At 41.7% G+C, this 26,591-nt stretch overlaps 1 protein-coding gene across 2 annotated transcripts in view; it reads left to right on the top strand.

Annotated features, from left to right (window-relative positions):
* Positions 1-26,591, top strand: part of LOC143132185 (uncharacterized) — a 223,345-nt gene that overhangs the window by 39,279 nt on the left and 157,475 nt on the right. For both annotated transcript variants that reach the window (XM_076291544.1, XM_076291545.1), the window contains exons 15-20: positions 798-971; positions 2,640-2,813; positions 4,977-5,150; positions 5,756-5,929; positions 6,253-6,435; positions 6,920-7,084. In XM_076291544.1, the coding sequence (XP_076147659.1) occupies positions 798-971; positions 2,640-2,813; positions 4,977-5,150; positions 5,756-5,929; positions 6,253-6,435; positions 6,920-7,084 (1,044 nt within the window). The remainder of the gene's footprint in view (positions 1-797; positions 972-2,639; positions 2,814-4,976; positions 5,151-5,755; positions 5,930-6,252; positions 6,436-6,919; positions 7,085-26,591) is intronic.

The raw sequence follows: 26,591 nt of genomic DNA, 5'->3' as shown, positions 1-26,591 counted from the left end.
TATTTGTATGTGTATCAAAAGGCCGCTGAAGCCTCTCGTTTCAGTGATTGGTAGCCTACATCATCATCTGGGTGATGGCTTTGAATATGTGTAGCATATATTTCCACTCACATACCATATAACAACTGCTGAACAACGCCGGCACACAGTTTCATCTTATCCACCACTCTCTCTCCTGTACTACTGTAACTGAAGTTCTCAAACTTACGATCTTAAAGAGACCAGCGGATCCTCTAACTCTTGTGGGTCGCCACCTTAGTGCTGCTAATGACTGACTGACTCGACCGACGACTCAGACGACCTGACAAAAAAACATAGGCGCCAATCAGAGCTAAAGCGAGGCTACAGATTAGCGTTAGGTGTCGCTAAAGAACTCCCGTAACTCTCGCTACTTAACAGTAATTGCGCATGACATTAATGAATCCGCACACAAGTTTTATGTATTTTTATACCGTGTATTCTCCGTGTAAATTCATTCGTGACGCCCGAACCGTTTCGGTTCAGTACGAATACATGAACCGTTACACCCCTAGTGTAAACCCTTTTCCAATGCCATGCACACCAGACACCTCAGTGCTTTAATTACAACCCCCCTCCTTTAAACAGTTTGCTCCATCTATCAGTCTGAGAATGAGCTTTAAGTTTATCAATACTTGAAGCACTGGTACATATAACATGTATGCCTATGGGATTTCGGGATGAATACATGTATCATTAATAGTTCTTTGTACCTTCTTTCTATATGCTAAAACAATAAACAAAAACCTGATTTAGTTCCCTGCTGTCTTTCTCTACAGGCTTAATAACAGCAGCATAACAGCAGATGGCTGTGCTGCTCTTGTTGCAGCTCTCACATCAAACCCTGCACACCTGATAGAGCTGAACCTGAGTGGTAATAAACTAGGAGACTCAGGAGTGAAGCACATCTCTGCTCTGCTGGGGAATCCAGAATGTCAACTACAGAAACTATTGTAAGTACACTCTGACTTCATGATGAAATATGCTAAGTAAACTCACAATGACTGTATTATGAGATGAAACAAATATTCAAAGTTCAAAGAAATTCACAAGTATAGAGTTACACATTATGTAAAGCACAGTTTTACAGCAACATACAATAACTAGGTAGTCTGGATGCCAGCCGAACTTAACCCCGCACACAACATTTGAGATCTGGAAGTTCGGTCTGGACTTGTTCCGTTGTAGAACAGCTATGCCCAAACCAGAGCTGGTCAGTGTCACAGTTTGGACCAGAACTCCTGAATGGTTTTGTTCAGAGCTGAAAATGCAACTGTTTTTGACAGAGGACAGATGTAGGTTGTTAGTGACAAAATATTAGCTTCCCGCATGGTACGATGTCTTTGTAAGTGACATTTAAATAAAAAAGTGTTTCATTCTTCCCGGTTCTTCCTAACGACAACGCTGTTGCTAAAAGGTAGACATTTAGATTTCACTATCACGCCTGTTGTACAAGATATTGACAGCGCAATAACCCGAAAACAATGTCAACGCATTTGTTAGAAGAAGGCATTTGTGTAGAAGAAGAACCCCTGTATCGGTTGAAACATGCACCATAATCACATCCCAATGGGGCAGTATCAGACTCTAATTCTGACTAGAATTGAGTATGACGACATCAGGCTAATAACTAGGGTGACCAGACATCCCAAAAAATTCGGGACAGTCCCGAAATCCTAGCACTTGTCCCGAATCCCGAATCCTGCCCTAACTGTCCAGAAAATTATACTTGAGCAGGGTCTAGAGTAGTTTTTTCTGTTCGTGGTGGTTGAGTTATCCTGCAACCAGCTCCCGTCGGCTGCTCATTGGCTGCAGAAATCCCTATATGTACAGTATCTTTAAAAAATAATAATAATAATAATTGTGTAGCTTACTGGCGCAAACTGATAACGTGCATTGATAATAAGCTAATTTTCATGCATTGTTGACATGGATGCTGCAGGCTGGAACCGAACACGCTGCTAAAAGCACAAACGTCTCTGCAGGTACCGGGAGGAGTGGGTAGGAAAATATGAGAGAGCGCAAGTTGTAGTCGTGAGGACAGGGAAAATAGAGCGTGCAAGTTACAGCTTGCGACAGGGAAAGTGCAGGCAGTCACGAGAAGGTTGCATGCATAAAATTACTTATGTTGCTGATGTCTGGGTTACACAAAGCTACAACAACACAATCATTGCATTTTCTTAAGTCATTGTGTTTGTTTTTGACATTTGAGTTCGTGATTTAAATGATTCTCTTTTGTTTGTGAGTATTTCCTGGTTTACCTATTGACAAACAGTAGAATTTCTGAATAAAGATAATTTTGTCATGTAGCCTAATGCCAACCATAGTCACGCCAACCGTAGTCCTGCCCCAAGATACTGTCCCAAATTTACCCCATTTTCTTACCTGGTCACCCTAATAATAACGGATATCAAACTATATGCTCAGTATAACAGCTGCGTTTTCCAGACGTCTAAGGAAGATGCTGTGCAACAAAACGTTAGTCGCTTGTACCGTTACAGTTTGGAAGTGGCAGATGTGGCAGGTGTGTGTGTGTGTGTGTTTTGTGTGTGTGTGTGTGTGTCTTTTAAGAGTTCAGTAACACCCTAAAACAAAGAGTATCCTGCTCTCTCTCACTACAGACTTAATGACAGCAGTATAACAGAGGAATTCTGTGATGCTCTTGCTTCAGCTCTGAGGTCAAACCCCTCACACCTGATAGAGCTGAATCTGAGTGGGAATAAACTAGGAGACTCAGGAGTGAAGCACATCTCTACTCTACTGGAGAAACCAGACTGTAAACTACAGAAACTGCTGTAAGTCAAGTGGTAATGAGTGTACAGTATGTTGTAGTGAAATACACTTAACTGATCCTCGTTGGGCAGACAAGATTCAGTGTTTCATATTTCATGAAGCAGTTTTACAGTTGCTAACATACATTAAAGGAAAAGGGAATGATGTTGCTCTTATAACCGCTGTCTTTGCCAGAACTGTTGGCTGCTTTTCTAATACAAAACGGCATTTGTGTTTTTAAATATCTGAGTTTTGCGTATGTATCAAAGTATCTTTCTCTCTCTCTCCTATACTCACAAACACACTCTCTCTCTCTTTATCTCTCTCTCTCTCTTATACATACAGTGCAGACACTCCCTCTTTCTTGCTGTCTTTCTCTTTCAATCTACAGACTTAATGAGTCAAACAGACCACATGTATCTAGCTCATACTGTAGACTTTCCTGTGAATAGATTTTTTTGTATGCTTATTCTATTGAACTACAACTGAACCCGTACCAGCCAGATTGGGGTCTCAGAGTCCAATATCAGAAATGAGACGCAAGAATGTTTGTCAATTTGAGGCTGATTAAATTGATAATTTTACCATCTGGTGCACAGATTGTTTAATTGACCTGTCGCTAAGCCCCGCCCCCCATTGTTAGCGTGTGAAAACTCGGACAAACAAACCAGACTTGGATAGAAATACATTGTGGACAATGCCAGCTGACAGTATATGAAAGCAGGCTTTGAGGACGTTTTGGTCGATAAAAGGATTTACTTTCCTCCAGAAGCTATCAAAAGGGACTTAATTATGCTATGGAGGGGTGTTTTCAAAACTTCAGAATACATACAAGGTGACAAGCAGTTGTGGCGAGTAGCCGTGCAAATCACCTGCAAAAACCACTGACGTTAATGCTAGCTAGCTAGCTAGTGGAAGATTGATACTAAGATATGTTAGGTTACATTAATATTTGATGTAGTAAGAATATGGTAGTTGGTTAATGAGCATTTTCATCTTGGGATTTAACAGGGAACCTGTGCCCACGTTGTTGGCTTAGTAGCCTACATCATGTCGAGCTGTTGCAAACGCGAGAGACGTCCTGTAGGCTACTTTTGATGAAAATATACCCCGTTTTCTAGCCTCTCGGGGTACCGGCTATCAGTATTACACGTCCCCCATGCAAAACGTTTGACCATGGTTATCCGTCGGGATTTTTTTAGTTAATAAACTCCATAAATAACCATTAATTTGCCATTTTATGCCTGCTCCCTGTTGTTTCCTATGGAGTTGTCCGAGCTGATGTCCGAGTCCCGTTGAGGCTGGACTGTCATTGGCTCATCAGCGTTCTAAGGGTGGCGCTTAGCGACAGGTCAATTGGCAAATAAACATATGCTCATCTCTGCGCCCATGGATGTTTTTTGTCAAAAATGAGGTGTGTTAATTTTGTTAGCGTATTGGTATCTTGGATAATCCTGGTCTTAAAAAAGGTAAAGTAGCTCACTCTTACTCTATGTCCCAAGACAATGCAAAGACTATGCTGAATGTTTATGACCCCTTGTGTCTGGGCTGAATGAGTTTAAAAAAAAAAAAAAAGAGTTACCAGAGACGGTTCATCAATATTAGCCATGTTCGCATAGCTACTCCCAACCTTTTCCTGTGGTAGCATTAGTTAGCTAGCTCGGTTAATGGAGATACATTACTATACATTATTGTAACAATCTTGCAAAGTTGTCTCAGAAAGGTTTTATTGGTTATGCACCAAAACACACGAACGTCATAAAACAGGCAACACAAGGGAGGTCAATTAAACAAGCACGATACACAAACAGGGTAGTCACATACAATACACGGGGTAAACACATGAGGTACAACACAAAGAAAGACCATACCAGCTAACACATACACAACAAGGCAAACGCCACTACTCATACTACAACCAACATCAACATTATACACACACACACACACGCACGCACAGCATTATGGGAGTACAGTCATACAGCTAGGCTCAGATCATTACATTATTTTATCCATGTGTGTGTGTGTGTGTGTATGTATGTGTATGTGTGTGTCTGCCTCTCTGTTTGGGATTGAAGTAGGGGGTTGAAGTCAAAAATACTTGTTCCTGCAATCCATCTATGTATATAATTAAAAGAAAATAAAACAAAAACAATATTAATGTTGCCTACTCTTTCCCCATGCAGACTTATTGGCAGCAGTATAACAGACAAGGGCTGTGCTACTCTTGTGTCAGCTTTGAAATCAAACCCCTCACACCTGATAGAGCTGAATCTGAGTGGAAATGAACTAGGAGACTCAGGAGTGAATCACATCTCTGATCTACTAAAGAATCCAGACTGCAAATTACAGAAATTGCTGTAAGTAAACTCTGACTTCATGATGAAATATACTAAAGGCTTATAGTTAGATATAGACTAGATATTCTATAAAGCACAGTCAAAACTGAAGAAAATCAAGTCTGTGAATGTATTTATTTCAGTACTCATTTCTCTGATTTACTTATTGACTGATTTATCTTATATGTACTCTAGTCTACATTAAACTTGAAGATCCCCAGACAGTAGAGGAGAATGATAACTAAAGTAACAGGAAATGATTTTTAGAGTCTGTTTATGCTTTAAAGTCAACAAGACTTTATTTGATGATTCCCAATCTCATGTTTTACTAATATTTTGACAGAGAGATGCATATAGGCCTATTATGGTTTTTGCCAGGTGGGACCCAAGTGTCTTTGCTAGCATGAGACCGACATAGTCATTATTTTCCTGTCCAGCATGCACAATCTTTGAAGGGCAAATATACTGGTACACACACATTTGTGCACCTATGGGTGTGTTGGTCAAAAATTAAGTGTGTCCACGCACATTGTTGGCACATTACTATCTTTAGGCAGTTGAAAGTGCATTACATAACCACTTATATTTTTGACCATACATGTCTCTGACTGTCTGTCTATCTGTAGGTTTAGTAACATCAGTATAGCAGATGAAGGCTGTGCTGCTCTGACTTCAGCTCTGACATCAAATCCCTCACACCTGATAGAGCTGAATCTGAGTAGGAATAAACTAGGAGATTTAGGGGTGCTGAAGATCTCTGCACTATTGGAGAATCCAAAGTGTAAACTACAGAAACTTCTGTAAGTAATATGATGCCGAAGAATGGAATGGAATTGTAAGATGACTAAGATGTAGTGTTGCATCACAATTTCTACATGTTTGTAAAAGTACCGGTAGTTTCTCACATGGCCAGATACAAATATTTTTTTTCAGATAAATTACTTTATTCATTCCCAAAAACGTATTGCAGCAACAGTTAATGATATTAATGTATATCACACAAGCATTTGACTCCCCCTAAGACAAAGTATGGCCAGTATTAGTACATTTCCAAATGATAATTTCTTCACAAATATGTTTTTCTTTCTCTATACCAATGTCAAACTCTATTGATTTTCTCTAGACTCTCAGACTGTAGTATAACAGGTGATGGATATGCTGCTCTTGCTTCAGCTCTTAAATCAGAGCACTCCAACCTAATAGAGCTGGACCTGAGAGGAAATTACCCTGGACACACAGGATTGGAGCTTGTCAAAGATTTACATAATTTACTCAACGATAAAAAATGTAAACTGGAGACCCTGAGGTGAGAAGACTTCTGAAATGAAGAGCTTTATATGTTTGTACTGTAATTAGGGGATATTGCCTTGTCTGCTGATCAATATAGGAAAATAAGTCCCAGGATGCACAGGGAAGCAAAGGGTTCTTGACAGAGAAACAACATAGCAGAGGGGTCTTGCTTGCTACAGGGAACCAACATAGCGGACAGGTATTGCTTGTGGCAGGTGCATAGTGTAGTAGAGGAGTCTTGCTTGCTAAAGGAAAACAAGGTGGAGGGTTCTTGCTAAAGGGAAACAACAATAGCAGCGGTCGGAGGCGTCTTGCTACAAGGGGACAGTGTAACAGAGGGGTCTTGTTTGCTTCAGAGAAAATAACATAGCGGAGAGGTCTTGTGTTAAACCACACTCTGCATTATTGTCTGCAGGTGGTCATGTTCATTATAAACTAAACTGGGAACACCCCCAAACTCTTACTCTAACTTTACTATGTTCATGTTTCTTTCTTTACAGGTTGTTGAAAAGCGATGCTTCAGAGGAAGCCTGTGCTTATCTGACTTCAGTTCTAGGTACAAATCCCTTGCTCCTGACAGATCTGGATCTGAGTGGGAAGAAACCAGGAGTGAAGCAGTTCTTTGCTCTACTGGGGGATTCACACTGCAGACTGCAGAAACTTTGGTGAGTTGATTCAGTATTGTGACCACTGCTGCACCACACTATTTGACAAAGATTATTGGTAGTTCGTTTTCTTCACCAGTTTTTGGTAGAAACTGTATATATATATATACATACATACATACATACATACATTATATATAGATATATACATTTATATATATTTATATTCCATAGCCTGCCCATAAACCTGTGCAATATACTGTACATATATATTACATGTATATTCGTTATATAGAATGTTTATTTATACTTAACACATATACTCTATTTATCTCTGGAAAACCTGTATTTATCCAACTATACACTGTACATTATTAATCTCTATTGTATACACAACCAGCGGCACAGGAGATATTTTGAAAGTGAGGGGGACCAAATTGTGAACACAAACCCATAGTGAGATCAGATTTCCAGATATCGAATCGCCACCTCTGGCCCACTTTAGACCATCATATTTTAAACTTGCCAGAATATTAAGATAATACCATTGATTGTTTTCAAAATATGTTTTTATAAAAATGGTCAAAACTGTGAGATGTGCAATTCTAATTTTATTTATTTTTTTTAGATTTATTTCATAGTACTTGGGCCAGTAGTAGAATACTCTAAAAGCAACATGGGATGTTGATATTTTATGAAGCCATGAATGAATCATCATGCCTATGATCCAAACATAGGCTACATGATCAAATAGCCTAGTTAGGCCTACTTAAATTGTCTGGTATAAACTAAATCAACTGTTTGCAGTTAACATTTATTGATGCAACCAGTCCAGAACACATAGAAAATTGCAACAGAAAGTAGTTGCAGCTACTGGAATCCATGCATTTCCACAGAATTATTTTTGGAATCTGATCCCTTATCATACCTGTTCATTCGATGCCCGAGGCACCCCCTTTGAAACCCTGTTGGTAGCATCGGCTAACTAGCGTCAGATTTCGAAGTGCAGCGAATAAGCCGAGATGAGCTATGAGACATACATTCACACTCAGTATCATGTTTCAACACACTTTAGGTCAGTATCACACCGGAATTCTCCTTTAAGTTATTGTGCTCACATGAACGGCCATTAACTAAGCTTTCCAACGATATGTATATCAAGGGTATTGCAAAAAAGTATCTCTAAGATCCGCATCCAAAGTTGGCATGGTTCTCCTGTCACGATACGCCAGAAGAGGACAAAATCACCTTTTGAAGTAAATTGTCACGTGCGATAGTGTGAGGACACAGCTATTATAAGCCTTACGGTAGACTTTGAAGCGGATGACTGACTATGTCCAGCTTCATCAACCGAGTGAGTGTCTTTTTCTGCCCCTAGTTAATACCTGGGACGGTCATAAGGTGTCACTATTAATGTATTTCGGGGGAAGTAAGGGGAGAGGAAGTTCTGTGCACACAGATTGTGTATATAATAGGCCTACTTTTAAAGGGGAACTTGGCAACTATTTCAACGTAATAATCCCGTTTAGAAATCATTTGGATGGTTAATTGACCTGTTCCGGTGAAAATGGTGACTTTCCCCGTTGCCCCTAGCGTCCCCAGGCGGAAAACCAACCTTGCAACATTGAGACTACAGTCCCGGAAAGAGAAGTGAGAAACAAGAAACTCGTTTTAAATCGCGTTTCTTACCTTGTAACATCCACATTGTTCTTCCGAACTTATGCTAACCGTTTCGCTAGCTTGTAAACAAATCCATGTGCTTTATCGTTACTTTTTTCCACAGTTTGAAATAGCGTAATGCACAATTTCTCCAGCAGAGGGGGAAATATAGCTAATCCCTTTCCCTTTAAAATGCGCTACGTCAAACTTCTTGGTCTGTAAAATGACACCAGGATATTTCTAAAAGTTTGTGCTTTTGACCGTTCGTGCCCTAAAAAAAGCAAGTCTTTCACAATCATATTCGGTTACATATGCCAAGAACGATAGAGAGCTGACACATTGAGTAACGAGTAATGAGTAATGAGTAAATTTTAGCTCTACCGTAAAACCTTATAGCGCCGTGGACAAAGGGAATGACTGCAATGTGTTGAATCTTCACCTAAATAAAGTCAGGGTTTAACAGTCAAAACGTATGTTTATCCGTGCAATTTGTTCACAATTTGAAAGTGTAGACTGTATACTGTTGAATTATGCGAAAACGTGAAATTCAACATTTTAACCCGTACGCTTGTTAATCGTGGATTTTCTCAAAATAGCACTGTGCGCAAAGCGACTGGTTTCGCCTTGCAGGGTCACATATAATCAAACAGTCCAAAAGTAAATAAAATTCCAAACCAAACCAAAAATGTTATGTAAGGGATAATGGACGGCACGGTGGTCTGTTCACAGAAGTTAATGCACGGTCGAGGTTGTAAAACGGCCCCGACGCGAAGCGGATGGCCGTTTAAACCTCGTAGTGCATTCATTTCTGTGAACAGACCACCGTGGAGTCCATTATCCTGCTTATTCCACTGTTGCCACTTGCGTTGTGTTCATTTCCTGTTACAATTTAAACGTTTTAATCGCTAAAACTATCTTGTTTGTACAACTAATTTCTTCCGACACATATAAACTAATTTCTCAACTTGCAGGACAAACTGCCATTACTAGTTCTAAATGGATGGTTGTTATGGCCAAAGGCCAGTCGTTAGTTCTATCTCTCCCGTTGTCAAGCAGGCATATCCCAAGATTCTGATGAACTTTAGCTTTGAAACATCATTAAGCAGGCTAAAAGCCACCTCCGTCATATGCTACAATGTTGCCATGTTCTGAACGTCTGCATTTTACAGCTCGGATGCAACATGACGGTTCATTTAAACTTCACGAGTTTGGCGAATTAATATACAAGTGTGATAAGGCCAACAAAATGGATCTACTTCATAGGTGTGCAAATAACATACGGTTAATGGTCGTTACGTCGGACAATGGGAAATTCAACCAAGCAGTGGAATAAGCTTTTGATAGCCTACCGTTATGCTGCTCCAAATGAAACACATGTCTACAGGCAGCAGGTTAGAAATAAAACTAGAATGTAATGCCAGAGGAATTACAATAGTGGATGGAAAGCTGCTGGGTTAATGTTGGTGGGGAGATTCCTGAAAAAAAAAACATTGAATCACTTAATCTTTGAGTTCATACAAACCCTTGTACCAAAAAACCTTGTGCGTCAGGCATTCTTGAGATATCACACTCAAGGTGGGTTTGGCCTTGACATTTGACTTAATCATTCCATACAATCCATACAAATGTTCACACCAAATTTGAAGCATGTGCCTCAAGCCGTTCTGAAGTTGTGACACAAGCATGAAAGCTGGCCTTTGGAAAATGTAATTCAGAGTATGCAATGCAAGACTACTGTACCTGCAAAACGGGGCTTTCAGTTGGTGTTGATGACTGCTCATTCTGCAGCCAGCTAACAATTACTTTGTCAACGTTAAAATAATTGAATCAACGTCGCACTGCCACATTTATTGGGGGCCAAGCAGCGAAGCTGCGAAGGCACCCATTGTGTTTCTATCTTTTCTTATTGGGGGCCAAGCAGCGAAGCTGCAAAGCCCCATTGTGTTTCTATGATTTCTTACTATTATTATTGGGGGCCAAGCAGCGAAGCTGCGCGGCAACCCATAGTGATTCTACCTTTTCTTATTATTATTATTACACATCTTTCCGCTGCCATTGAAGTCTATGGCAGCCCATAGAACCGTACAGTAAAAAGTTGTGAAATTTGGCACATACATTCCATACATTCCCATATTCCATTTCACAAATTTTCAAGTCTGAACCCCAGGCAGTCTAGCGCCACCAATGGGTCAAAGTTGCCATTGCATCCATGCACTTAACTTTTGAACCGTATGTCCAATTTTGAACATCCATATACAGTTGGAACCCCTGGACTGACCTGAGTTCACTAACTCCTATTACGTTACTTTCCGCCATATTGGACCTCCGCCATATTGTATTTCATCAAAAACACTTAAAAGTTTTCACAGGTCACAAACTTCATCCAATTTTCACGAAACTTCACACAGATGATCTTCAGACCATGCCTCATAATTGCATTGCCTTTGACACCCATACTCACAACTGGTCGCCTGTCACGACCAATCAAAATTGGCGGCGAAGCCGCCAAACAGGAAGTGAACTCAGATCTCAGCAAGGCTTTCACATATCAAAACCAAACTCAGTACATGAACTCAGGACCCAATTAGGAGGAGGCTCAATACATTTCATGACTTTTGACCTACAGGTGGCGCTATAATTAACAAAACTACGTTTTGGCCTCTATGGGGTGATGTGTTTGAAATTAAAACATATTAGTGATCTCTGTTAATACTTTGGGAGGTCCTTAGGCTGACACATATCAACTTTTGACATTAACATAATTGATTGGACCGCCATATTGAATTTCATCAAAAACACTTAAAAGTTTTCACAGGTCACAAACTTCATCCAATTTTCACGAAACTTGACACAGATGTTCTTCAGACCATGTCTCATAATTGCCTTGCCTTTGACACCCATACTCAAAACTGGTCGCCAGTCACGACCAATCAAAATTGGCGGCGAAGCCGCCAAACAGGAAGTGAACTCAGATCTCGGCAAGGCTTTCACATATCAAAACCAAACTCACTACATGGGCTCAGGACCCAATTAGGAGGAGGCTCAATAAATTTGATGACTTTTGACCTACAGGTGGCGCTATAATTAACAAAAGTACGTTTTGGCCTCTATGGGGTGATGTGTTTGAAATTAAAACATATTAGTTATCTCTGTTAATATTTTGGGAGGGCCTTAGGCTGACACATATCAACTTTTGACATCAACATAATTGATTGGACTGCCATATTGGATTTCATCAAAAACACTTAAAAGTTTTCACAGGTCACAAATTTCATCCAATTTTCACGAAACTTGGCACAGATGATCGATCTTCAGACCATGCCTCACAAACGCATTGCTTTTTGTACCTTTATTCAGAACAGGTCAGCCGTGACGACCAATCGAAATTGGCGGCGAAGCCTTCAAACAGGAAGTGAACTGTTATCTCCGCCAAGCTTTCACATATCAAAACCAAACTTGGTACATGGGCTCAGAACCCAATTAGGAGAAGGCTCAATAAATTTCGTGACTTTTGACCACTATGGGGGCGCTATAATCACAGGAAGTAGGCTCATATCTCAACAACACTTTCACATATCAAAACCAAACTTGGTATATGGACTTGGGACCACATCCTGTGGACACACAATCAATTTGGTGACCTTTGACCACTAAGGGGGCGCTAGAGTTACAGGAAGTTAGCTCCTATCTCAGCAACGCTTTCACATATCAATACCAAACTTGGTTCATAGACTTGGGACCCCATCCTGAGGACACACAAAACATTTGGTGTACTTTGACCACTAGGGGTGCCATAATTAGCAAGACTTTCTCGTATCAACACCAAACTTGGAACGTGGACTCATGAACACATCCTGAATAGCTACAATACATTTGGTGTCTTTTGACCACTAGGGAAAACTATGACATGAATTAGGCTCAAATCTTACGCTTTCATGGATTGAAATCAAACTTTGTACATGGACTCAAGACCCAATCCCAATCCAGTCCAATTCAATCCAATCCAATCAACAATCACATGAAGTAGGCTCATATCTCAGCAATCCCAATCCAATCCAATCAAATCCAATCCAGTCCAGTCCAATCCAATCCAGTCCAGTACAATCCAATTCAATCCAATCCAATCGACAATCACATGAAGTAGTCTCATATCTCAGTAATCCCAATCCAGTCCAATCAAATCCAATCCAGTCCAATCCAATCCAATCCAGTCCAATTAAATCCAATCCAATGAACAATCATATGAAGTAGGCTCATATCTCTGCAATCCCAATCCCAATAAAGTCCAGTCCAATCCAATCCAGTCCAGTCCTGTCCAATTCAGTCCAGTCCAATCCCAATCCAATCCAATCCAATCCAATCCAGTCCAGTCCAGTCCAGTCCAGTCCAATTCAGTCCAGTCCAATCCCAATCCAATCCAATCCAGTTCATTCCATTCCATTCCATTCCAATCCAATCCAATCCAGTCCTGTCCAATTCAGTCCAGTCCAATCCAGTCCAGTCCTGTCCAATTCAGTCCAGTCCAATCCCAATCCAATCCAATCCAGTCCAGTCCAGTCCAATCCAATCCAGTCCAGTCCAGTCCTGTCCAATTCAGTCCAGTCCAATCCCAATCCAATCCAATCCAGTCCAGTCCAGTCCAATCCAATCCAGTCCAGTCCTGTCCAATTCAGTCCAGTCCAATCCCAATCCAATCCAATCCAATCCATTCCATTCCATTCCATTCCAGTCCAATCCAATCCTATCCAATCCAATCCAGTCCAGTCCAGTCCAGTACAATCCAGTCCAGTCCAGTCCAGTCCAATTCAATCCAATCCAATCCAATCAACAATCACATGAAGTAGTCTCATATCTCAGCAATCCCAATCCAGTCCAATCAAATCCAATCCAGTCCAGTCCAGTCCAGTCCAATCCAATCCAATCCAGTCCAGCCCAATTAAATCCAATCTATTCAACAATCACATGAAGTAGGCTCATATCTCTGCAATCCCAATCCAGTCCAGTCCAATCCAGTCCAGTCCAGTCCAGTCCAGTCCAATCCAATCCAGGCCTCTCCAATTCAGTCCAGTCCAGTCCAATCCCAATCCAATCCAATTCAATCCAATCCAATCAACAATCACTTGAAGTAGGCTAATATCTCAGCAATCCCATTCCAATCCAGTCCATTCCAATCCAGACTTGTCTAGTCTATCTTAGTCTAGTCCAGTCCAATCCCAACTTCTGCTTATTTGCTTGGCCCCCACATTGCTGCTTGCAGCTATATTTGGGGGCCAAGCAGCGAAGCTGCGCGGCAACCCATAGTGATTCTACCTTTTCTTATTGGGGGCCAAGCAGCGAAGCTGCGCGGCAACCCATAGTGATTCTACCTTTTCTTATTATTATTATTACACATCTTTCCGCTGCCATTGAAGTCTATGGCAGCCCATAGAACCGTACAGTAAAAAGTTGTGAAATTTGGCACATGCATTCCATACATTCCCATATTCCATTTCACAAATTTTCAAGTCTGAACCCCAGGCAGTCTAGCGCCACCAATGGGTCAAAGTTGGCGTTGCATCCATGCACTTAACTTTTGAACCGTATGTCCAATTTTGAACATTGATAAATAGTTGGAACCCCTTGACGGACCTGAGTTCAATGACTCCTATTACGTTACTTTCCGCCATATTGTACCTCCGCCATATTGGATTTCATCAAAAACACTTAAAAGTTTTCATAGGTCACAAACTTCATCCAATTTTCACGAAACTTGACACAGATGATCTTCAGACCATGTCTCATAATTGCATTGCCTTTGACACCCATACTCACAACTGGTCGCCAGTCACGACCAATCAAAATTGGCGGCGAAGCCGCCAAACAGGAAGTGAACTCAGATCTCGGCAAGGCTTTCACATATCAAAACCAAACTCACTACATGGGCTCAGGACCCAATTAGGAGGAGGCTCAATAAATTTCATGACTTTTGACCTACAGGTGGCGCTATAATTAAAAAAACTACGTTTTGGCCTGTATGGGGTGATGTGTTTGAAATTAAAACATATTAGTGATCTCTGTTAATACTTTGGGAGGTCCTTAGGCTGTCCCATATCAACTTTTGACATTAACATAATTGATTGGACCGCCATATTGGATTTCATCAAAAACACTTAAAAGTTTTCACAGGTCACAAACTTCACCCAATTTTCACGAAACTTGACACAGATGATCTTCAGACCATGTCTCATAATTGCATTGCCTTTGACACCCATACTCAAAACTGGTCGCCAGTCACGACCAATCAAAATTGGCGGCAAAGCCGCCAAACAGGAAGTGAACTCAGATCTCGGCAAGGCTTCCACATATCAAAACCAAACTCAGTACATGGGCTCAGGACCCAATTAGGAGGAGGCTCAATACATTTGATGCCTTTTGACCTACAGGTGGCGCTATAATTAACAAAAGTACGTTTTGGCCTGTATGGGGTGATGTGTTTGAAATTAAAACATATTAGTGATCTCTGTTAATACTTTGGGAGGTCCTTAGGCTGTCCCATATCAACTTTTGACATTAACATAATTGATTGGACCGCCATTTTGGATTTCATCAAAAACACTTAAAAGTTTTCACAGGTCACAAACTTCATCCAATTTTCACGAAAATTGACACAGATGATCTTCAGACCATGTCTCATAATTGCATTGCATTTCACACCCATACTCACAAATGGTCGCCAGTCACGACCAATCAAAATTGGTGGCGAAGCCGCCAAAGAGGAAGTGAACTCAGATTTCGGCAAGGCTTTCACATATCAAAACCAAACTCGGTACATGGGCTCAAGACCCAATTAGGAGAAGGCTCAATAAATTTGATGACTTTTGACCTACAGGTGGCGCTATAATTAACAAAAGTACGTTTTGGCCTCTATGGGGTGATGTGTTTGAAATTAAAACATATTAGTTATCTCTGTTAATACTTTGGGAGGGCCTTAGGCTGACACATATCAACTTTTGACATTAACATAATTGATTGGACCGCCATATTGGATTAAATCAAAAACCTTTAAAAGTTTTCACAGGTCACAAACTTCATCCAATTTTCACGAAACTTGACACAGATGATCTTCAGACCATGTCTCATAATTGCATTGCATTTCACACCCATACTCACAAATGGTCGCCAGTCACGACCAATCAAAATTGGTGGCGAAGCCGCCAAAGAGGAAGTGAACTCAGATTTTGGCAAGGCTTTCACATATCAAAACCAAACTCGGTACATGGGCTCAAGACCCAATTAGGAGAAGGCTCAATAAATTTGATGACTTTTGACCTACAGGTGGCGCTATAATTAACAAAAGTACGTTTTGGCCTCTATGGGGTGATGTGTTTGAAATTAAAACATATTAGTTATCTCTGTTAATACTTTGGGAGGGCCTTAGGCTGACACATATCAACTTTTGACATTAACATAATTGATTGGACCGCCATATTGGATTAAATCAAAAACCTTTAAAAGTTTTCACAGGTCACAAATTTCATCCATTTTTCACGAAACTTGGCACAGATGATCTTCAGACCATGTCTCACAAACGCATTGCTTTTTTGACCTTTATTCAAAACAGGTCGGCCGTGACGACCAATCAAAATTGAAAAGCCACCAATCAGGAAGTGAACTGTTATCTCAGCCAAGATTTCATGTATCAAAACCAAACTCGGTACATGGGCTCAGGACCCAATTAGGAGAAGGCTCAATAAATTTGGCGACTTTTGACCACTATGGGGGCGCTATAATCACAGGAAGTAGGCTCATATCTCAGCAACACTTTCACATATCAAAACCAAACTTGGTATATGGACTTGGAACTCCTCCCTGAGGACACACAATCAATTTGGTGACCTTCGACCACTAGGGGGGCGCTAGAGTTACAGGAAGTTAGCTCCTATCTCAGCAACGCTTTCACATATCAAAACCAAACTTGGTTCATAGACTTGGGACCCCATCCTGAGGACACACAAAACATTTGGTGTACTTTGACCACTAGAGGCGCTATAATTAGCAATACTTTCTCGTATCAACCTCAAACTTGGTACGTGGACTCGTGGTCACAACCTGAGGACGCACAATACATTTGGTGACTTTTGACCACTAGGGGTGCTATAATTAGCAAGACTTTCTCGTATCAACACCAAACTTGGTACGTGGACTCATGAACACATCCTGAATAGCTACAATACATTTGGTGTCTTTTGACCACTAGGGAAAACTATGACATGAATTAGGCTCATATCTTACTAACGCTTTCATGGATTGAAACCAAACTTTGTACATGGACTCAAGACCCAATCCCAATCCAATCCAGTCCAATTCAATCCAATCCAATCCAATCAACAATCACATGAAGTAGGCTCACATCTCAGCAATCCCAATCTAATCCAGTCCAATTCAATCCAATCCAATCAACAATCACTTGAAGTAGGCTCATACCTCAGCAATCCCAATCCAATCCAGTCCATTCCAATCCAATCCAGTCTTGTCCAATTCAGTCCAGTCCAATCCCAATCCAATCCAATCCAGTCCATCCCAATCCAATCCAATCCAGTCCAGTCCAATTCAATCCAATCCAATCCAATCAACAGTCACATGAAGTAAGATCATATCTCAGTAATCCCAATCCAGTCCAATCAAATCCAATCCATTCAAGTCCAATCCATTCCAATCCAGTCCAGTACAATCCAATCCAGTCCAATTCCATCCAATCCAATCAACGATCACATAAAGTAGTCTCATATCTCAGCAATCCCAATCCAGTCCAATCAAATCCAATCCAACCCAGTCCATTACAATCCAATCCAGTCTTGTCCAATTCAGTCCAGTCCAATCCCAATCCAATCCAATCCAGTCCAATTCAATCCAATCCAATCCAATCCAATCCAATCAACAATCACATGAAGTAAGATCATATCTCAGTAATCCCAATCCAGTCCAATCAAATCCAATCCATTCAAGTCCAATCCAGTCCAATCCATTCCAATCCAGTCCAGTACAATCCAATCCAGTCCAATTCCATCCAATCCAATCAACGATCACATGAAGTAGTCTCATATCTCAGCAATCCCAATCCAGTCCAATCAAATCCAATCCAATCCAGTCCAGTCCAGTCCAGTCTAGTCCAGTCCAGTCCAGTCCATTCCATTCCAATCCAATCCTGTCCAATTCAGTCCAGTCCAATCCCAATCCATTTCAATCCAGTCCAATTCAATCCAATCCAATCAACAATCACTTGAAGTAGGCTCATATCTCAGCAATCCCAATCCAATCCAATCCAGTCCATTCCAATCCAATCCTGTCCAGTCCAGTCCAGTCCAGTCCAGTCCAATCCAATCCAATCCAATCTAATCCAGTCCAATTCAATCCAATGCAATGCAATTCAGTCCAGTCCAGTCTAGTCCAGTAAAGACCAGTCCAGTCCATTCCATTCCATTCCATTCCAATCCAATCCTGTCCAATTCAGTCCAGTCCCATCCCAACTTCTGCTTATTTGCTTGGCCCCCACATTGCTGCTTGCAGCTATATTTATTATTTAACATCTTTCTTCCGCCATTGGAGTCTATGGCAGCCCATAGAACCGTCTCGTAAAAAGTTGTGAAATTTGGCACACCGATTGGGGACAGTCCAAAAATTAATTTCACCAAGTTTTATGCCGGCACCTCGAGCACTCTAGCGCCACCAACAGGCCAAAGTTGGACGTGCATTCACGTACGTAACTTTTGACCCGTAAGGCCAATTGTCAAAAATGAGGTATCGTTGGAATCCTTGGACCAAGCCGAGTTCAACGCACCCTATGACGTCATTTTCCGCCATGATGGATTTTCCGCCATATTGGATTTTAGTGAAAGTGAAACTAAAACTTCACAGGTCACAAATTTTGTCTGATCGACACCAAACTTGACATACATGATCTTCAGACCAAGCCTCACAAAAGTTGTGGTGTTTTGTCTCCGGAACTAAAACCGTTCATCCATAATATCCAATCGAAATTTGCGGCGAAGCCGCCAAACAGGAAGTGAGCTCATATCTCAGCAACCCATTCACCTATCATAACCAAACTAAATACCTGGACTTAGGACCCAATCAAAGGGACGCTCAAGAAATCTGGTGACCTTTGACCTGTAGGGGGCGCTGTAATTAAGAAACATGCCTTTTGGCCTGTAGCTGCTGTTGTGCTTAGAATTAAAACACACTAGTGGTGTCTGGTAATACTGTTGGAAGTCCTTAGGCCGACTGAAGCCAACTTGTGATGTCATCGTAATTGATTCGGCCGCCATATCGGATTTAATCACAAACATGAATAAGTATTCGCTTGTCACAAATTTCAGCTGATCCTCACAAAAATTGGCAGAGACAATCTTCAGACCATGCCTTATCACTGTATTTTTTTGTGGAACAATTGACAGAAGCGTTCGCCTGTAACAGCCAATCGAATTTTGCGGCGAAGCCGCCAAACAGGAAGTGAGCTCATATCTCAGCAATGCTTTCATGTATCAAAACCAAACTTAGTACATGGTCCCCAGGACCCACCAGGAGGACGCTCAAGAAATTTGGTGACCTTTGACCTCTAGGGGGCTCTGGAATTTGCAAAAATGTATTTTTTCCTTTAGTTGCTGCATTATTCTGCAATGGAGGTCAATGGTAGCCCATAGAACCGTCTGGTTCATCCTGATGATGCACAAATAATTTGGTGACTTTTGACCTCTATGGGGGCATTGAAATCACAGCAATCAATCAATCTTTTATTTTTGATGTCAAACTGATGACAGCGAGTTCCATCCAGTTAATTCTAAAGTGTGCGTGCAAGAGTGGGGCAGGGTGGGACGGGCAGGGGCGGTTGCGGCGGTGGGCTGGCTGGGGGAGGGGGTGGCGACACTCAGCCCTGGTTCAGCTCCACAAAATCAGTTATGTTTTGATGTGAAACTTGACCATGTAACTCAGCCAATCTTGGGTTGTATGGCATGGAACTTGCTGTGACTGCTTAAGGCTATATGCCTGATGCAACGGCATTGACTTACATGGCAAATCTGGCCTGCTGAACTGCCTGCTTGGCCCCCACATTGCTGCTTGCAGCTATATTTGGGGGCCAAGCAGCGAAGCTGCGCGGCAACCCTTAGTGATTCTACCTTTTCTTATTATTATTGGGGGCCAAGCAGCGAAGCTGCGAGGACCTCATTGTGTTTCTACGTTTTCTTCCCTATTATTATTATTATTCCGTCATTGAAGTCAATGGCAGCCCATAGAACCGACTGGTGAAAGGTTTTGAAATTTGGCACAGTGATTGGACACAGTCCCATGATTCATTTCACCAAGTTTCAGGTCGGCACCTCGCGCGCTCTAGCGCCACCACCAGGCCAAAGTTGGACGTGCGTTCATGCACGTAACTTTTGACCTGTTCACCCGATTGTCAAAAATTAGGTATCGTTGGAATCCTTGGACCAAGCCGAGTTCAACGCACCCTATGACGTCATTTTCCGCCATGATGGATTTTCCGCCATTTTGGATTTCATCAAAATCACTTAAAACGTATCAGAGGTCACACATTTTGTCCGATCGACACCAAACTTCACAGATATCATCTACAGATCATGCCTCATTAATGCATTGCTTTTTGTCTTCGGAACTAAAACCGTTCGCGCGTAACAGCCAATTGAAATTTGCGGCGAAGCCGCCAAACAGGAAGTGAGCTCATATCTCAGCAACCCATTGATCTATCATAACCAAACTTAGTCCATGGACTCAGGACCCAATCAGGGGGACGCTCAAGAAATCTGGTGACCTTTGACCTCTAGGGGGCGCTGTAATGAAGAAACATGCCTTTTGGCCTGTAGCAGCAGTTGTGCTTAGAATTAAAATGCACTAGTGATGTCTGGTACTACTGTTGAAGGTCCTTAGGCCGACCCAAGCCAACGTGTGATATCATCATAATTTATTCGGCCGCCATATTGGATTTAATCAAAAACACGTACAAGTTTTCGGAGGTCACAAATTTCAGCGGATCCTCACCAAAATTGGCAGAGACCATCTTCAGACCATGCCTTATCAGTGCGTTGCTTTCTGGAACAATTGACAGAAGCATTTGGCTGTAACAGCCAATCGAAATTTGCGGCGAAGCCGCCAAACAGGAAGTGAGCTCATATCTCAGCAACCCTTGCATGTATCAAAGCCAAACTGGGTGCATGGACTCAGGACCCAATCAGGGGGACACTCAAGAAATCTGGTGACCTTTGACCCCTAGGGGGCGCTGTAATTAAGAAACATGCCTTTTGGCCTGTAGCTGCTGTTGTGCTTAGAATTAAAATGCACTAGTGGTTTCAGGTAATACTGTTGGACGTCCTTAGGCCAACCCAGGCCAACTTGTGATGTCATCATAATTGATTCGGCCGCCATATTGGATTTAATCAAAAACATCAAAAAGTTTTCACAGGTCACAAATTTCATCTGATCTTCACCAAAATTGGCACAGACCATCTTCAGACCATATCCTATCAATATATTGCTTTCTGGAACAATTGACAAAAGCATTTTTCCGTAACAGCCAATCAAAAATGATGGCGAAGCCACCAAACAGGAAGTGAGCTCATATCTCAGCAACCCTGCCATGTATCATAACCAAACTTACTACATAGATTCATGACCCCATTAGGAGGACGCACAAAACATTTGGTGACCTTTGACCTGTAGAGGTTGCTGCAATTTGCAATATTGGATTTTGATCTGTAGTTGCTGATGTGTTTCATCGATCCTTTATTTTTTGATGTGAAACTGATGAAAACATGTTCCATCCAGTTCATTCTAATGCGTGCGTGCAAGGGCGGGGCGGGGCAGGACGGGGTGGGACGGGCAGGGGTGATTAGGTGGGGGGCTGGCTGGCGGAGGCGGTGGCAATTCTCAGCCCTGTTTCAGCCCTACAAAATCAGTTATGTTTTGATGTGACACTAGTTGAAAGTGTTGATCGCGGATGTCTGCTGAGTTCTATCTTGTCGCCATGGCTACTCCGGCCTATTCTGCTTGGCCCCCTCATTGCTGCTTGCAGCTATATTTGGGGGCCAAGCAGCGAAGCTGCGAAGGCACCCATTGTGTTTCTATTTGTTCTTATTATTATTATTATTGGGGGCCAAGCAGCGAAGCTGCGCGGCAACCCTTAGTGATTCTACCTTTTCTTATTGGGGGCCAAGCAGCGAAGCTGCGAGGCAACCCATAGTGATTCTACGTATTCTTATTATTATTATTATTATAACGAAACGCTAATTTGCCATTAAACCATACAGTAAAAAGTTGGGATATTCGGCACATTGATTCGGTTCAGTCATATCTTTAATTTATCAAAGTTTCAAGTCTGCACTTTGAGTGCTCTAGCGCCACCAACATTTCAAATTTTTTATTACATCTATGCACATAACGTTTGAATGGTACACCACATTTTGAACATTAAGGTATATTTGGAATCCTTGGATGAGACCGAACTCAACGCAGATGTCAATTTATGGGGTAAACGTAATTGATCAGGCTGCCATATTGGATTTAATCAAAAACACCTAAAAGGCATCAAAGTTCGCAAAGTTTGTCCGATTTTCACGAAACTTGACGCAGATGATCTTCAGACTATGACTCACAAATGTTATTGCTTTTCGGAGCCATATTCAAAACCCATCGCCCGTCGTGACCAATCAAGTTTGGCGGCGAAGCCGCCAAACAGGAATTGAAGTGATCTCAGCAAGGCTTTCGCGTATCAACACCAAACTCAGTACAGGGTCTCAGGACCCAATTAGGAGGAGGCTCAATAAATTTGGTGACTTTTGACCTATAGGTGGCGCTATAATTACCAAAATTACGTTTTAGCCTGTAACGGGTCATGTGTTTGGAATTAAAGCATATTAGTGATATCTGTTAATACCTTGAGAGGTCCTTAGGCCGCCACATGCCAACATGTGACGTCAACATAAATGATCCAACCGCCATATTGGATGTCATCAAAAACACTTAAAAGGCATCAAAGGTCACAAAGTTTCTCCGATTTTCACGAAACTTGACGCAGATGATCGTCAGACCATGTCTCATAAATGCATTGCTTTCTGGAACCATATTCAAAACCTGTTGCCCGTGACAACCAATCAAGTTTGGCGGCGAAGCCGCCAAACAGGAAGTGAAGTGATATCTCAGCAATGCTTTCACATATCAAAACCAAACTAGGTATATAGGTTCAGGACTCAATCAGGAGGACACTCAAGAAATGTGGTAAATTTTGACCACTATGTGGCGCTATAATCACAGGAAGTGGGCTCATATTTCTGCAATGCTTTCACGTATCGAAACCAAACTTGGCTCATTGACTCGGGACCACATCCTGAGGACATACAATAATTTTAGCGACCTTTGACCACTAGGGGTGCTATAATTTGCAACACTTTCTCGTATCAACACCAAACTTGGTATATGGACTCGTGACTACAACCTGAGGACGCACAATAAATGTGGTGACTTTTGACCACTAGGGGTGCTATAATTATCAACACTTTCTCGTATCGACACCAAACTTGGTATGTGGACTTGTGACTACAACCTGACTATGCACAATACATTTGGTGATGTTTGAGGTATGCATATGTATGGGGGGTTATTGGGGTGTGTGGGAGAGGAAGTTTATCTTTGTATATGTGTGTGTGTGGGACGGGTGGTTAATTGGGTGTGTGTATAATGTAGCAACATTGGGTTGCCATGACAACTCCTGCTCAACTGCTTGGCCCCCACATTGCTGCTTGCAGCTATATTTATTATTATTATTACACATCTTTCCGCTGTCATTGAAGTCTATGGCAGCCCATAGAACCGTACAGTAAAAAGTTGTGAAATTTGGCACATTGATTCGGGACAGTATAAAAATTAATTTGAGCAAGTTTTATGCCTGAACCACAGAGAGTCTAGCGCCACCAATGGGTCAAAGTTGACATTGCATCCATGCAATTAACTTTTGAACCGTATGCCCGATTTTGAATATCGCAATATCTTTGGAAGTCTTGGATGAGGCCGAACTCAACGCACCCCATGACGTCAATTTCTGCCATGTTGGATCTTCCGCCATATTGTATTTCATCAAAAACACTTAAAAGGCATCAAAGTTCGCAAAGTTTGTCCGATTTTCACGAAACTTGACGCAGATGATCGTCAGACCATGACTCATAAACGCATTGCTTTTTGGAGACATATTCAAAACCGGTTGCCTGTGACGACCAATCAAGTTTGGCGGCGAAGCCGCCAAACAGGAAGTGAAGTGATATCTCAGCAAGGCTTTCGCGTATCAACACCAAACTCAGTACAGGGTCTCAGTACCCAATTAGGAGGAGGCTCAATAAATTTGATGACTTTTGACCTATAGGTGGCGCTATAATTAGCAAAATTATGTTTTAGCCTGTAACGGGTCATGTGTTTAGAATTAAAGCATATTAGTGATATCTGTTAATACCTTGAGAGGTCCTTAGGCCGAAACATGCCAACATGTGACGTCAACATAATTTATTCGACCGCCATATTGGATGTCATCAAAAACACTTAAAAGGCATCAAAGGTCAGAAAGTTTCTCCGATTTTCACGAAACTTGACGCAGATGATCGTCAGACCATGACTCATAAACGCATTGCTTTTTGGAGACATATTCAAAACCGGTTGCCTGAGACGACCAATCAAGTTTGGCGGCGAAGCCGCCAAACAGGAAGCGAAGTAATATCTCAGTAAAGCTTTAACGTATCAAAACCAAACTCAGTACATGGGGTCAGGACCCAATAAGGAGAAGGCTCAATAAATTTGATGACTTTTGACCTATAGGTGGCGCTATAATAAGCAAAATTACATTTTGGCCTGTAACGGGTGATGTGTTTGGAATTAAAACTTACTATTGGTGTCTGTTAATGTTAATGTTAATATACTAGTGATGTCTCTGGGAGGTCCTAAGGCTGACAGATGTGATTTTGTGATGTCAACATAATTGATCTGGCCGCCATATTGGATTTAATCAAAATCACTTAAAAGGCATCAAAGGTCACAAAGTTCATCCGATTTTCATGAAACTTGGTTCAGATGATCTTCAGACCATGACTCACAAACGCATTGCTTTTTGGACCCATATTCAAAACCCATCGCCCGTCTTGACCAATCAAGTTTGGCGGCGAAGCCGCCAAACAGGAAGTGAAGTGATCTCAGCAAGGCTTTTGCGTATCAACACCAAACTCAGTACAGGGTCTCAGGACCCAATTAGGAGGAGGCTCAATAAATTTGATGACTTTTGACCTATAGGTGGCGCTATAATCACAAGAAGTGGGCTCATATTTCAGCAATGCTTTCACATATTGAAACCAAACTTAGTATATGGACTTGGGACCTCATCCTGAGGACAGACAATAATTTTAGCAACGTTTGACCACTAGGGGTGCTATAATTTGCAACACTTTCTCGTATCGACACCAAACTTGGTACCTGGACTCGGGACCACATCCTGAATAAGGACAATACATTTAGTGACCTTTGACCACTAGGGGCGCTATAATTAGAAAAACTTTATCGTATCGACACCAAACTTGGTACATGGACTCGGGAACACATCCTGAAGACGCACAATATATTTAGTGAGCTTTGACCACTAGGGGTGCTACAATTATCAACACTTTCTTGTATCGACACCAAACTTGGTATGTGGACTTGTGACTACAACCTGACTACGCACAATAAATTTGGTGATGTTTGAGGTATGCATATGTGTGGGGGGTTATTGGGGTGTGTGGGGGAAGAAGTTTATCTGTGTATATGTGTGTGTGTGGGACAGGGGGGGTTAATTGGGTGTGTGTATAATGTAGCAACATTGGGTTGCCATGACAACTCCTGCTCAACTGCTTGGCCCCCTCATTGCTGCTTGCAGCTATATTTATTATTATTATTCCGCCATTGAAGTCAATGGCAGCCCATAGAACCGTCTGGTGAAAAGTTGTGAAATTTGGCACACTAATTAGGCTGAGTCCCATGATGAATGTCACCAAGTTTCATGTCGGCACCTTAAGCGCTCTAGCGCCACCAACAGGCCAAAGTTGGATGTGCGTTCATGCACGTAACTTTTGACCCGTATGGCCGATTGTCAAAAATGACGTATCGTTGGAATCCTTGGACCAAGCCGAGTTCAACGCACCCTATGACGTCATTTTCCGCCATTATGAATTTTCCGCCATTTTGAATTTCATCAAAAACACTAAAAAGTTTTCACAGGTCACAAATTTTGTCCGATCGTCACCAAACCTGACACACATAATCTTCAGACTAAGCCTAACAAAAGTTGTGGTGTTTTGTCTTCGGAACTTAAACCGTTCACCCGTAATATCCAATCGAAATTTGCGGCGAAGCCGCCAAACAGGAAGTGATCTTATATCTCAGCAACCCATTCATCTATCATAACCAAACTAAGTACATAGACTCAGGACCCAATCAAGGGGACGCTCAAAAAATCTGGTGACCTTTGACCTCTAGGGGGCGCTGTAATTTAGGAACATGCCTTTTAGCCTGTAGCTGCTTTTGTGCTTAGAATTAAAACGCACTAGTGGTGTCTGGTAATACTGTTGGAGTTCCTTAGGCCGACCCTAGCCAACTTGTGATGTCATCGTAATTGATTCGGCCATATTGGATTTAATCAAAAACACATACAAGTTTTCGCAGGTCACACATTTCAGTGGATCCTGCCCAAAATTGGCAGAGACCATCTTCAGACCATGCCTGATGAGTACATTGATTTCTGGAACAATTGAAAAAAGCATTGGCCTGTACCAGCCAATCGAAATTTGCGGCAAAGACGCCAAACAGGAAGTGATTTCATATCTCAGCAACGCTTTCATGTATCAAAACC

The sequence above is a fragment of the Alosa pseudoharengus genome, unplaced genomic scaffold (assembly GCF_046254945.1).
Source record: "Alosa pseudoharengus isolate Yale_2024_CS ecotype anadromous, Long Island Sound unplaced genomic scaffold, YU_APseudo_1.1 YU_APseudo_1.1_scf_19, whole genome shotgun sequence".
Classification (NCBI taxonomy): domain Eukaryota; kingdom Metazoa; phylum Chordata; class Actinopteri; order Clupeiformes; family Clupeidae; genus Alosa; species Alosa pseudoharengus.
Note: the sequence above shows the minus strand (reverse complement) of the source record. Positions and strands in the feature narration are given on the sequence as shown.